Raw genomic sequence first — 15,675 nt, 5'->3', positions numbered from 1 at the left:
CTCCCTCTGACTTCTATCTCTTCCCAAAACTAAACTCTTCCTTGCTGGTCAGCGTTTTTCTTCGAATCAAGAGGTGATTGCAGCTGTGGAGGGGTATTTTGCAGATCTTACTGAGAACGACCACAGAGACAGGATAATGGTGCTGGAGCATTGCTTTCAAAAATAAAAAAATTTGAAATTATAAATTTGATTTTTTTATTGTTAGGCCAGGAACTTTTCAGACCACCCTCATAGATGAATTTTAAGTTTTTAGGATATTAAATATCATGGTTAATACAATCCAGAATATTATGTTATTATACTGGCACCTCCATGGAGTCCAGACTAATCACGGGATACCCATTTTATCCACACAATTTATCATTCCTCTCCTTGAACCCATTACAGACAAAGCACAACTGATTCTGGCAATTCATTCCACTCATTCACAATTCTCCAAGCAAAAAATCTAGTCCTCACACCCCTAGATGAAATGAGATATTGTTACACCTGATATCTTAAGAATGTAGAATTCTCAGCTATCATGGTGTGTAACATGAAGAATAAAAAAATTAAAAACCCTGCATAAAAGATAATAGATGAATTATTTAAAAGAAAAAGAAATATTCTTGCATCCAATAAAATATATAAAATATAAAGGTATTTGTTGAACTAACTAACAAAAAGAAAGAATATATTAATGTTATAATATGATATAAAAGAGAAAATTTAACTAAATAAGACAGAAAAGGATTAGTCATAAGAGATGGTATGTGAGAGGCTAGAGATTAAAATATTAAGTAAGTTCATAGAGAAATTTTGGAAAGGGAATTAAGTTAGAGGCTAGCAAAAGAAAAACAACAGACTATCGCTCAGGGTCGATTCCCGGATCGAGACATCGTTACGGGCTTGCTGACCAAAGGACATTTGGCAGAAAAACGCCACCCTAATTGGTCGGTGAAGTAAAATCAAGTAGGGGCGGAGAAAAGAAGTTATAGAAGGTGCTGTTAGGAGAGCAAGTATAAAAGGGTTGGGGAACCCCCCCCCCCCCCCATGAGACTTTTGAGGCTTTTAGACCTTTTTGGTTTTTGATTCTGTTCCAGGAGAATTCTTCGCGAGCTCCTTCGTATGGATTTCACGGTGTTTTCCTGAGTGGCGAGATTGGAGATATATCTCCGTCGTCACAACACGGAAACAAAAGTGAGCGGAATTTCGGTTCCGTATTTCCTATGTAAGAAGCGAAGAATGCCATATAGTCAAGGAAAAGAAAGCACATTCTTTGTGTTTCAACTTCAGTGACAACCACGAAAAAGGGAAAGCTGTAAAGAAATCGATATCCATGTCACGAGTTGCACAGCCATTATTTAGACAATACAAAGTGTGTCCTGAATAACGAAAGGTAAAGACTGCGTAGGCATAGTTCAATTCAAAAGGGGAACATAGGAGAAGCAGATTATTGGAGAGGTTATACCAGGATACTTCAATCAGATAAAGATAGAGGCCCATATGGAAAACTCAGGAAAGAAAGGTACTGTAAATTATATCTGGTGTTAACTAAGATTCGTCTGTATTAGTTATCATTATTCTAATACTGAACTGTTGAAGTGACCAAGAAAACTAATACTAGGACTTTAGTATCTGACAGAATATATTGAAAGTAAGCTGGCTAGTGTTAATGTTATATGAGTAATTAAGTGTCCTGAGAATTTTGCATGTCTATTATATTGTATAAGAAAATTTAAATGTCATAGTTATGTTAGTGCAGTAAATGGTTTAGTTAAGCTACTTAAGTTTGGATAGTTAGATAGTGTGAATTGGATAGTTAGATAGTGTGAATTAATCTTATATGTCCATGTCATATGAAGTTATGTGTTGAATGTGTATGGCAGCATGATCGTAATACCCGTTATACGCTCATAGCTTAACTATTTATGATAAGCTAATGTCAGTTTGTAAATATTTAGTATAGCATTGAATTGAGTAATAACTAAAATTTGAATTGTACCATGTTGAGGAATTTAATAAACCTTTTGTCCAATGATAAAACAGTTGTCTGAAATTGCTGTCCAATGCACCACTTGAAAATTTACGAACCTAATCACGCAGGAAATTAATGTGTTAAGAAACGAGATAAAGTGTCATGACTGCAACATAGTTACACTTTCTGACATATTTTAGTTCTTTCTCCTTGTTTTTGTATATAATATCTCAAACTAAATATCCCAAAAGGCGCAGTATAATACAGATATTAGGGGTACTAAGGGGAGAAATAACTTAAGTATTAGTAAATTTTTTGGTGATATCTCGAGCATAGATAATAGTAGAACATAGATAAGTGGAAATTATTAGATAGAATAAAAATCATAAATTGGGACGCGACAATATCATTATAGGAAAGTGCAAAAGAAATACCAATGTCCTCAACCTGACTGCTTAAGTCCTAATACTGGCAGAGTGCTGAGGCATTGGTAAAAAGGGCAAAATAGTTTCATTATTTAAAGATAGAGGAGTGTTTAATATATTGGAAAGTTAGTTAAGGGCAAATTCAGATAGAGGAGCAAAATAAAGATAGAGGAGTGTTTAATATATTGGAAAGTTAGTTAAGGGCAAATTCAGGAATAGGTGGATATGAATGATGCTACATATGGGGGGGGGGACATGTTTTGCGAAGGGTAAGGTCTTGTGTTCATAATTTATTAACCTTTTACAATGAAGTGATAAATGATTTGGATGAGGGAAAGGAAATAGCCACACCATGATATCACCAAACTTGGTCAAATGATTTGACCAAGTTTGGTGATACCTAACAGAATCCTGTAAGCTGTGGAAAATGGGGGTGGATATGAAGCTGTTTGCCAATTATGCTAAACTGGAAACAGCATTAGTTAATAAAGATGTATTGAAATGCTGCAGAATGATCTGAGTAGACTGATAGTTTGTGCAAAGGAAAATGTTTCATCAGTGTCAAAGAATAAAATTATGCACTCTTGAATAAGAAAACTACAAGCTGTGTATTACAGGGACCAGGATTTAGGGATAATGGAAAATTGAAGCTCAGAGGACATTGCAAAAGGGGACAAAATATAGTGAACATTATGAAATACACTAAGTTATTATCCCTCTTTATAAGAATTTGATATGACCATCTGGACTATTGTGCACACATTTAGTCACATTCATCAGATCTGTGTTTCTTGAAAGTGTGGAAGTGTTGGAGAGGATTAGCTGTAAGTAACCAAAATGTTGTTTGGTTGGTGGAGTGTGCCTTATAAAAATAGGCTGAGGGTTTTGTGGTTACAAAATTGGGCTAATAGGCAGTGAAGAAAGGGGGGGTGTGATATGATAGATACATATTAAGTTGCTAAAGGGGTTAAATGCTGAAGAAATTTTCCAGTACATGACCAGACAGGTTGAGAACAAGAGTTCACTCCTGTATGAAGGTGTAATTAGCAAGGACTAGATTTTTTTTTCTGTGGAGAGTAGTGAGTTAGTTAATGGAATAATTTACCAGATGTGATTATTATTATTACATGACACCTTCAAGGAGTCCAAAGACTCATCGGGGGAGAGCACCTACTCTATAACTCTCCATGTTGTCAGTAAATTACGTGTTCCAGTTATGAGCTTTATCAGTGAACAAGTTGAAGGAGAAATATGGCAGGCATTGTGTCAATAATGATTAATGTGGATCTTCCCTAATAAGTCTTTGGACTATGTGGAGATGATGATAATACTTCCAATGTGTCAGCTTAACAATGAAACAATTTGAACATCTACATATTATGCAACAGTTTATTTACGATAGGTATACTATGCATATTACACTCTGTATCATTCAGATGAGTTTCACACACACACACACACACACACACACACACAAAGCGTATAAAGTGTTTTTCAAAGCACAGTACATTCGAAAGCACGGAAAAATTGATGGTTTTTTTTTTTTTTTTTTTATGGTCAAACATGGGTGTCAAACATTAATTTCATTTTTAAATTTCTGTAGCTATTATTCATGTCAAAATTTCTGGCTATAATACTTCATAGATGCAATTAGTTGTCCATTCTGAATGTATTTATGCCTTAGAAAAAGACCACTTCATAAGATGGAAGAAAACCAGGCTACTTCACAAATCCCAGTTTAAATCAGAGAGACTGTTCTTTGAAGCAGCACAAGTTCTATGGAACCTGATTAACTGTAACAGAATGGACAGTATGATTGTTACATATGGTGCACCACCCTATCTACCCATCAGCATTAACAACAGGAATCACCACAAAGAGCACCACTGTTGCTCTCCATGCACGCAACTGTCCTTGTTATCCATGTCACCTTGTTTGTCTTTAATAAGTGGTTAAATTGCCTTTGATAATGCTAATGAAATATCGACTTGTAAATAATTAATTTGAGGTAGTAAATTATTTAATTGCATTTCATATCTGCGTTGTATTATCATCCACTAACTTTGGGATGAACAGACATTAATTTGTTTCATACAAGATAAAGAAATGCAAAGATTAAAATGAATGTCACAATAAATATCTTGTAATTTAATAAAAACAGTTTATAGTGAATTTAAGGATCGGTAGAATGATATAGCATGTTATTTAATATTATCTTTAATTGTGAGTCACCCTGTGTTACAATTCAAAATGATAATACTTTGTTGGAAGGAAGACGAACTGGATAGGAATAAAATGGCCCTCATTCCCCCTGGAGGACAGATTGTTACTACCTACAACAGCAGTCAGTTAAACATGAATGCATAGAGTGCTAAGAATTCCCAGGTAACTGGATCACACTGCCATTGGAAATTAGATCTTGGAACTTTAAACTATAGAACTCTGAACAGTTAAGCATGACTAGCTGAATTAACTGAAGGTCTAAAGTGAATAAAATGAGGTATCCTTGGATTGTGCAAAGTTAGACATAATGGTGAAGAAATTCTTCAATTAAAAAATTGAATAGCTTCAATTAATTGAAGATATTCAGTTCATGGTCAACAGAAAATTGAAGAACATCATAATAGAATTTGACATTATTTCTGATGGAATAGCAAGTTTGTTGTTCCGATCTCAAAAAGGTATACTCTCAAGGTCATCCAAGTCTATGCACCAACAGTAAGTCATATTGATAAAAAAAATAAATAACACTTCTATCATGTTGTATCACAACTTTACAACAAAAGAAAACATCATTTCAAAGTTGTTCTGAGAGATTTTAATGCCAGAATTGCTACTCAAGAATCAGATGAAAGCTCAATGGGAAAGTTTAGATATCGCGAGAGATAGGAACAAGGCTAATTAGATTTGCATAAAAAGAAACTCATACAACATGAATTCTTTTTTTACAAGGAGAAAAAAAAAAGAAGAAAGAAAATGGGCATGGAAAAACTAGTGAAATTTACTTTATTCTCAGCAACAGGAAAAACATCTTTCAGGGCTGTTCTTTATCAGTATCTTCAATATTGGAAGTGGCCATCATATGGTATGCACTAAAATTCAAATAAATTGCCAAAATGAAAGAAGGAAAATGTTTTGAGGACTAAATCAAAACACAGGGGTACACAAACTCAATAATAAAAGAGAAACATTCTAACATGAAGTAAACAACAGATTTAAAAATCTTAGTATAGATGACAGTGCTGATCCATTGAAAAATAATGACATTATTACCCAAAAACCTTTTGCAATGCTCACTTCTGATATCAAATAGCTGATATCAAAGAACAGTAACAAACAAAATTTCTGAAGAAACAAGGCAGCTTATGAAGAAATAAAGAGAAATGACACAATCTCATAATCTAAGAAATAAAATTGAGTAAAACAATTATGCAACAAACAATTGAAGACAACTGCAGCCTCAAAAGAAAAAGAAGAAAAAAAAAACCAAACAACAATTGATGAACAGCAATAAACAAATAGTTTCAGTCAAACTGGGAGATGGGTACAACATAACCAGAGATAGATATGCTATAGCAAAAAAGAATTGAAAATTGAATTTTTTTCAATATTATATCAAGATGACAAAGCAAATGAAGAAAACAACTATGAAATAACTGAAATGCCTTAAATTCAATGAGAAGAAGATAAGTGGAGCATCCAAGGCATGCAAAATGGAAAAGCTGTAGGTGAGGATGGAGTCATAGCTGAACTTCTAAAAACACGAGGAAGTGATTTACAAAATCTTAGCCAAACGTTTTACCCTATTTCTGATGAAAAATGATGTACCAAGAGCATGGAAAAAGGCTACCTTTATTTTGATAAACAAGAAAGGTGAAGTGGAAGACTTGAATTATTGACCCATCAATCTACTATTGACAGTTTACAAAAGGCTTGGCTCATAGGCTTTATGCAACTGTACAAGCAGATTGCACAACCAAAAGAACAGGCAGGCTTTCGAAGTGGCTTTAATGCAATTGACCATGTTCAAGTGGTGCAGCAGATGTAATAAATGGTGTAATGAATAACCCCTGTCATTATGTCTTGATTTTATTAATTATGAGAAAAACCTCTGATTCAGTAAAAACTTGTGCAATAGTTTAAGCATTCACGTTGGAGGTTTAATGGAGTATATTAACAGCACTGGAGAAAGGATTAAAAACTATTTTAATTTTTCCAGTATTTCATATCAGTTCCAAAGACATTTTCAGCGACTAACACACACACAAAGGTAATACAAAACTAAATGAACCATATGCACTAGAATCCTAATTATGTGGGGCATCCTCTGTGGACATATATAGGAAGCTTAGGTAGTAAAATGAAACCTCAAAGGATTAATTTTTTCCATGCATCCATAATTATTTAAATTGGGCTAGTTTCTGAGAGTAGCTGCAGATTTCAAAATTGTTGGAATACCATGAGTTGGCAGAATAATAAAAACGGAGGTAAGCTCATGTAAAAAATTTATTTATTGTGAAATATATGCCTAAATATCATAGGCATATTTAGTACATTATTATAGAATGACAATTAAACAATAACAGGCAGTTCTTGAAAAAGAAAAAAGTGTCACCGCAGTAGCTGTTGTAAGTTAACTAAAACAGTGAATAATTAAAAAAAAAAATAAAAAATACAAACACACATATATACATAAATAAATAAAGTTAAAACCTTTTAAATCTGTTAATCTTTTACAATAGATTTTACATAGACTAACGAATCTGTTTAAATTAGGACAAAGAAGTAAAGTTTCGTGTTTTTTTTTTTAGCTAGTAGTTTACAGTAAAGTAGCTTTTTACATTAGCTACTAAGATGGCACTTTTTAGAATTGTCTGTTATTGTTTAATTGTGTTCTATAATGCTGTATTGAAGTCTAATCTACATACAATGCCTATGTCACTTAGACAAAAATTTTATAAAATAAGTTTTTACATGAGATTTTCTCTGTTTTTATAGTTCAAAAAACAGTCTTTTCTACATTTGCTGTGATGGACATAGCGGTTTTTTTCAGTTAATCTTATGGGTAGTATCAATGCATAGTCTGCAAGACCAGACTGACCATAGTCATGACTGTAGGTGTATTTTTTGTGCTCTTCTCTGTAGATGTTGATTGATTTACCTGACTATCCATGGTATGCTGACTTGCAGGAACAGGACATTTTATATACACAGAAGATGAGAGAGGAAGGAGCAGATAAGGGTGGCTAGTTTCAGGTGGGGCTTAAAGACTGTGCAGATGTTGTATTTCTTTAAGGACCCGGCTATTTTTTTATATATATATTTCTGAATATAGGGAATGGTGATGGTATTCCTAAAATATTTTTGAAGAGATTGTCGTGGATTGAGGAAGGATTGATTATTTTCTTAATTCTGTAGAGCTCTAACCATTAGATAGGAAGGTGTGGTATATATGGTTGAGCTCTGTTGAAAGAGAGGCTTCACTAGCACAAATATTGTAGGCTCTGTTGTTTTAAAGTTTTAATGATACCGTATTGTTGAGGGGAGTGAATGGAAAAGTCTATGAATGGATCTGCCTGTGTACACAGGTTTCTTATACACTAGTGGCCAAAATTATTATTATTATTATTACCACCCCAAGACCTCTTGGAGTCAAAGACTCATCTGGGAGGTCCTTTTATCACACACACAGCTCATCATACCGTGTTTTAAACACTTTGCAGACACCACATTCACAACTCTGCACGAAAAAAACCTGCCTCTCACTCCCCTACTCACACCCTCTTTATACAGTTTCCAGGAATGACCTCTGGTTCTCCCCCTGATCTCCCACTATTCTCTGTAAAACTTCTCCAGCATTGATCCTATAACAACCACTTACCAACTTGTAGGTCTCTATCATATCTCCCCTCTTCCTCCTGTCCACCAGACTCTGCAAATTACATCTTCTCAATCTTTCCTCATACTCAACATTCCAGAGGTCAGAAACTACCTTAGTCAGTCTCCTTTGGACCCTTTCCAACATCTCTTCATCCTTCTGAAAACCCGGTGACCAAATCTGGGCACAATAGTCCATGTGTGGCCTAATCAAAGCGTTATACAACAGAACAAGAATCTCCCTACTTCTACAAATTGTGGAAACCTTTTTGAAAAAGTGTATTTCTGAGGTTTGATGGCTCATAACACCAATTTATTTGGAGTAATACCATAAAATTATATATCAATGGGAAGATAATTTAATCAAGAATGTAATGCAATAACTTTTATGAAGGAATTTTTATTAGAACAGCAGTTATAAAGAAGAAAAGTGAAACACATAGAAAAAATGAAATATACAAAAATTCTCACAATGTGAGTTAATACTTAGTTGGGTAACCTTTAGCATTAATTACGGCCTTACAATGCCTTCCCTTCCCATGGAGTGAATCAAGTTTTTTAGTTCTGCAGCTGTTACAATGTGAAAACAAGATTGATTATTGCTTCTATGAATTGGGTTTTATAGCTGGGTTGCTTCTGACTAACAAGTTTCTTTAGTCGGCTCCATAGATTTTTGATTGGGTTAAGGTCTTGGCTATTCCCAGGCCATTCCAGCAGTGGAATGTGATTATCTTGAAACCACTTTTTGCACACAGCAGCAGCAAAATGACTTGGAACTGAATCCTGTTGAAATATAAATGCTTCATTATCTTGGAAAAGATCACGTGCGGAAGGCTTCAGTTTGGGCTCAAGTATTTCATTTATATATTTTTAGGCATTTATATTCCCATTAATCAAACAAATTCTGTCCACACCTTTTCATGTCATACAACCCCAGATCATAACACTAAGTGGGTGTTTCATGGTAGGTGTAATGTAATCAGGTTGTAAATCTTCTCTGATTCTTCTTCTTAGTATTTTATGCCATCACTACCAAACAGGGAGATTTTGGTCTCATCACTACAAATATCACTGTCCCATTGTTCTGCTGTCCAGTTAACATGGGTTTTAGCCCAGTTTAATCTTTTCAACCTTTGTTTGAGAGATAAAAATGGCTTTTTTCGTGGAATTCTAGCATTTAGACCAAATTCCTGCAGTCTGTGTCGAACAGTCCTTGCACTCAACTTCACATTGTATTGTGCCATTTCATCTTGTATACACCCAGATGATTTTCTTCTATCACGTAGGCACAGTCTCTCAATTCTTCTATCATCACTTGCTGTTGTGCACCTTTTCTTGCCTTTACCAGTCTGGTTTGTAGTGATTGAGTCTCCTTATACCACTTAAAAAATTTAGAAATGCCACCTTTGGTTAAGTTTCCACCAATTTTTCTTCATAACTGTAGCCTTGCTCACTTAATAGTACTATTTTACATCGCATTCTGGATAGTGACCAGTCAACTGTTTGCACCATTTCTTTAATTTTATTACGTTTTACAAACTCGCTAAATGAAAGAACACAAAAAAAACCCCAACTTACTTGATGGCAATCACATAACACACACTGACAGATGTCCTCCTCTCAGCTCCAATACATGACATCAATGGCTGAATCCTACTGTGACCTTATTGGCTCATTGCCAAAACAAGATGACACCTGATTGGCTCTTTAAACACTCATGCTCATTGGCTACATTCAAATGAAGGAAAGCTACTTCATATCAACCTAAGGAAATTGTGCTTTTTTCTGGTTATTTGGCTATAACTTTTCATAGAATACAGATAATTGAACAACCTTTGTTGCATTACATTCTTGATTAAATTATTTTTCCATTGATATATGATTTTATGGTATCACACACACAAAAAAAAGTGGTATTATGAGCCATCAAACCTCAAAAATACACTTTTTCCAAAAGGTTTTTTCCACAATTTTGGCCACGTGTACAGTGTGTTTAAGAAGAAAATAGGAAAGTTCATATGAACATGTGTCTAATTGTCAATGGTGCAGAGATGGAGCTGTTTGAAACTGGCATGTACAGTTCTTGTTCATCTCGCTCTCTATAGATCTTGTGACCAGCAACACAGGTCTCTGAATCAGATGCAACCAAGAAGCAGTTATAACCTGATGCAATTGATTATTGCATTAATCAATTGCAATGGAAGGATTGATTATTTTACTAATTAAGATCTCTGAATCAGATGTGACTAAGAAGCATTTATAACCTGATGCAATTTCATTTTAGAATTGTTAAGAATGCTGGATATCTTTACACATGCTGAATATGCCGAATTGATGTTCATTTATGATTTTTGTAATGAAAGTGCAGTTGCTGCTTGTAGAGAAACCGTTGACAGTTTACTAACCACAGAGTACCAGATCCAAGAGTGTTTACTAGTGTTGACAACAAACTGCAAGAGACTGGTAATGTTCTCAGCAGTCAAATTTCTTCTGATCATGGAAATTAACAAAATATGGATGAAGTAGAACACATTCTTCAGTCAGTAGAACATAGTCCTACTACAAGCACATAGAGAATTTCTGCATATGTCTTTGTTCCACATACAAGAGTGTGTGTGGCGAACATTAAGTGAGCAAGGATTATATCCATTTCACATACAGCAGGTGCAACACCTCCTCCCAGGAGATGAAGGCAGTAGATTGGAATTTTATCAGTCGGTAAATGCTAATTGTTGATTAATTCCATTAATACTGTTCACTGATGAAGCTACTTTCATCTGTGACAGTATCAACAACACCCATAACTGGCATTAGTGATCTGATGAAAATCCACATGCCACCATATAAACAAATTTCCAACATCACTTCTCTGTAAACGTGTAGTGCGGTATGATTGACAATCACTTGGCAATTGGGCCTGTTGCGTTACCAAATCATCTTACAGGGCTCATTTATCTACATTTTCTGCAAAACAAACTTCCACTACTATTGGAGGATGTCCCTTTGGCTACAAGGATTGGTATGTTCTGAAAGAACATACCAATCCTTGCTTCTGCACATTATAGCCTTCAGGTGACACAGTATCTAAATTGAACTTTCCTTGAATGATGGATCAACCATGGTGATCCAGTTCATTGGCCACCAAGGTCTCCAAACTCCACTCCCTTAGATTTTAGTTTGCGAGGATGGATGAAAAGCGAAATATACAAAGAAAAGGTAAATACAAGAGACGAATTGATCGATTGCATTATGGATAATGCTACCATCATAAAAGAACATCAAGATGACTCAGAAGAACAAACGTACTATTATTACAAGAGTTGCAAAGTGCATTGAAGTTGCCTGTGGAATTTTCGAACATTCATTATAAACTGTAAATTACGGTATTTGTCAATTATTTGTGTTTTGTAGCATTCAAACAGTCAATAAATACAAACAATAAGTCATTTATCGTTCTTTAATAACTCTCATAATAACTTTTTACGTGTCAGTTTCAAACATCTATATCTCCGCATCTGTTGGCAGTTGGACACATGTTTATATGTACTTTTTTTACTCAGAATAATCAATACTACCACCTACCAAAATATTTACTATTCTGCCTGAAACACCCTGTATAATGTGAAGGAGAGGTGACCATTAGGAAGATGTGTTACTGAAGTGGCTAGAAAAGATAGAGAGTTGTTAGTTTCCTTTTCCATCGTAAACTGGATTCTTGGATGTGTAGACTCTTAGTCTTGCATTCAAATTGTTCATTTAGTTTTGTATTGCTTTTGTGTGTGTGTGTGTGTGTGTGTGTGTGTGTGTGTGTGTGTGTGTGTGTGTGTGTGTGTGTGTGTGTGTGTGTGTGTGTGTGTGTGTTACAAGTGTTAGTTGGTACTCCCTGTGACTGAGATGAAATATTTTAAGAATTAAAATAGTTTTTAATCCCTTCCCAGTGCTGTTAGTACTCGATTAAGCCTCCAACATGATTTCCTCCCAGCTCTTAAGCCTTAACACATGGATACTTATAGCATTATGAAACCAGCAGGTGAAGGAGCCATGTGTCAGGACCCATCAAATCAGCATACACCAGTGCAATAGCAACAACAACTGTGCTGTAGAAATGCAGATAGGCATAAGACAAGGTGACACAATATTTCCAAAACCTATTCACAGCATGCCTAGAAGAAATGCTCAAACTTCTTGATCGGGAAGAAAAGGTCTGAATATAAATGGAAGATACTTAAGCCATTTATGCTTTGTGGGTGATATTACCTTCAAGTCCACAGAAATTGCAGACTTGTACCTGTGAACTCCAGATTGCTAGCAAAACAACTAACTTAAAGATAAACCTAAAGAAGACCCCAATTTATGTTCAATTGCTGCGTACAAAACGAAATAATAAAAATCAGTTACGATAAAATTGAATCGTTGAATTGAACTATGATCAAGTGGATCATGGCATAAGCTTAGGACAGTGGATATCAACCATGGAAGAAGTCAGAAGACAAACAATGCTTGGGTTGAAAATTATGGAAAATTACAGTCAATATTTAAAAGCCAGTTATCACTATGCCTGAAAAGAAAAGTTTTTAACCATTATGTTCTTCCTATATTGACATATGGCTGTGAAACATGGACATTAAATGCAAAGGAAAGGAGGAGTGAAACATCCGAAGTGATAATGGGCATATTGCTCAAAACCAAGACTGATAATGGACAAAAGATTTGCATTAGTGACATGAAGTAGAGCCATTGATGGACAGTCTTGGAGTCATGTTGGAAAGGCCTTCATCCATCAAAAATGACTGACGATGATGATGAATACTATGTAGGAAAATGTATTATTCATGTAATTGTAGAAAATGACTAAAAACTTGCATTACGACAACAGTGACAAGAATCTTACATTTAACATTATTGTGTACAAAATGCAGTCATTAAAATGGTCTTTGCACTATAATGCAATTTATTGAGAATCAGTATTATAACGCAGTTACAATATACTGATTAGTGGTTTCACTCAAAATGGAGTATATAGTTATATATTCCATTTTGTTCAGAAGTTTGGAAATCATTTTAAAACACAGTTCTGAAAATTATAAGATATATCACTGTTATTTTTCAGAATTTTATAAAAATCAATGAATACATTTATATTTAATCAATTTATAAATTTTGAATAAAGCTAATGAATATTTGATAGTATAACATAACTGAAAGCATAGGCTTTTTTCTCTCTCTCTCTCTCTCTTTATATATATATATACAGGTGACCCTCATATAACGCGGATGTTTGGTTCCATAGAAATGCCGCGTTATATAAATCGCGTTTATGCGAGAATCATATAGAAAAAGTAGGATTATGTTCTGAAATCGTTTTTTTTTTTTTTAATTATATAAATATCAGTGACATACCCAACAAAGATATATTTTTATTTAATTCAGATAATTCATGTAAGTTAAGAAAACATATAAACTATGAAACAAAATACATAGTATAAACTTATAAAATTACAAATTTTACGTAAACTTCATTGCACATAATGCATAAATGTTTTAGGCAAAATAAAATAAAGTGCATATTTTAATCATCATTACTGTCTTCAAAAATAACATTTCGTAGAGGTTCTTTATTTACGAGTGGCCGGACATCATCATCACTTGAAATCTCTTGGACATCATTTGTATAATTCTCATTGCATACTTTGGCTGGTTTAGTTATCAAGAAGTCAGTAATAAGACCTTGCTTACTACTGTGCTGCAGTTTTTTTATTAAGTTCATAATACGGAGCTAAACAAATATCCAATTGTCTCATGAATTTTCCTGAGCACTCCATTGAGAGATCATTATATGTAAAATAACTTTTTTGCCAAGTCCAATCCTTCTGCTAATTCCTTTAAACTGAATTCTTTAACGAATTCATCACAATCAGAATCTTTGGCAGAACTTTCCCCACCATTTGGTTCGACATCATGTATTAATTGTACCAGTTCCTCCTCATTTAAATGTTTTCCCATCAATTAATTCACTAATTTCGTTTTCAACCATGTTGCAAAAGCCCTCTAAGTGGCCATTATTATAAAAATAAATTTTTTACATAAATTTTTTACATTAATGCCCTTTCCTGGCAGAAAACGAAGTTAATTTTCAATAATAGACACTTTATATGTAAACAATTGATGTACATGTGTGCTAAAGGGTATTTCCCCTAATATAAATTCGCTACTTATAACTGCATGACAATACAGGCAGATGCAAATTTAATGAAGATGAAATTTGATTTTTAAGTCTCACGGTGAAAAATATATGAAAAGATAAAGGGTTACAATTTGTAAACTGTTATATCGAAACCGCGTTGTATAAGTACAGCCTTCAACAAGGGTTACTACAATTTGTAGACCATGTTATATTGAAACCACGTTGTATAAGTACCATGTTATACGAGGGTTACCTGTGTATATATATATAAAGAGAAAGAGAGAATGTATATTCATTTATTTATACCTATGACAATCTGTGAAGTTGCTTAAAAATAACTTTTCCTTAATTCCATAAAATTCTTTTCTTTTAAAAATTCTATTTCTCACTGTCTTTTAAAGCCTGAGAAACAGAAATGGGGATTGTTGAATTTTATGGAAAGAAATACCACGTCTCCAGCATTCATACCGCTCGATGTCGGGAATAGCAAAGATGATCACCAATCTCAACAACATCAATCTCTACCAACTGAAAAAGACAGCACGTTTTCTTTGGTTGATGAAGACTCAGTGAATTGTATCCTAGGCAAATACTCTAACCAAGATATTAAGAAATATTTACAAGGGTAAATGTGTATATATATTGTGTGTGTGTTTTTTTAATAAGATTCATTTATTGTAAAATTTAACTGTTTATATTTGTGACAAGATTGCAGCTTCTGCCTTTTATTGATATTCATGTGATGGTTTATGTATTTATATTAATTTACCTAATTTATATTTGCTCATTTTATTTTTTTATTTGAATAAGATATCATGTTTATTCTGTGATATTTTATTTTGGCAATTATTGAATAAATAAAAATTCTGAAATTTATATTATGATATTCCTGCACACACTAAAGGTGGTCAAATCTGTGGTAAGCACAGTGGATGGATAGAGGTTAGATTATGGTTAGGAGGGAAGGCACATGCTTCCATATTGAAACTTCTAAAATTTTGAAGGTAATTTAAGCTTTTTGAAACTACTGATACAAAACTAATTATCGCAGACTTTTCACTTTTCTATTTTTTTATCTATTTATGTTTGAATCCTAGATACTAAAAATAATTTTTTTAACTGTCTAATGATCAGAATCCTTTCTGGAATACAGTGACTGTTTCAGCCAGTGGATTTTAAGTCATTAGAAGAGAAAGTATGAAAATCAGTGATTAATATTTGACACTTTTTTT

The 15,675-nt window shown here is 33.9% G+C and overlaps 1 protein-coding gene across 2 annotated transcripts in view; it reads left to right on the top strand.

The window, feature by feature from the left end:
* Positions 1 to 15,675, top strand: part of LOC150104812 (uncharacterized) — a 449,875-nt gene that overhangs the window by 283,517 nt on the left and 150,683 nt on the right. For both annotated transcript variants that reach the window (XM_090395370.1, XM_090395369.1), the window contains one exon: positions 14,845 to 15,068. In XM_090395370.1, coding sequence (XP_090251496.1) covers positions 14,845 to 15,068 — 224 coding nt within the window. The remainder of the gene's footprint in view (positions 1 to 14,844; positions 15,069 to 15,675) is intronic.

The sequence above is a fragment of the Typopeltis vanoorti genome, chromosome 7, assembly GCF_054136105.1.
Source record: "Typopeltis vanoorti isolate ZY-2024b chromosome 7, IOZ_Tvanoo_1.0, whole genome shotgun sequence".
In the NCBI taxonomy this organism is placed as follows: domain Eukaryota; kingdom Metazoa; phylum Arthropoda; class Arachnida; order Uropygi; family Thelyphonidae; genus Typopeltis; species Typopeltis vanoorti.
The sequence above is the reverse complement of the archived record's forward strand: the minus strand, read 5'-3'. Positions and strand labels throughout refer to the sequence as shown.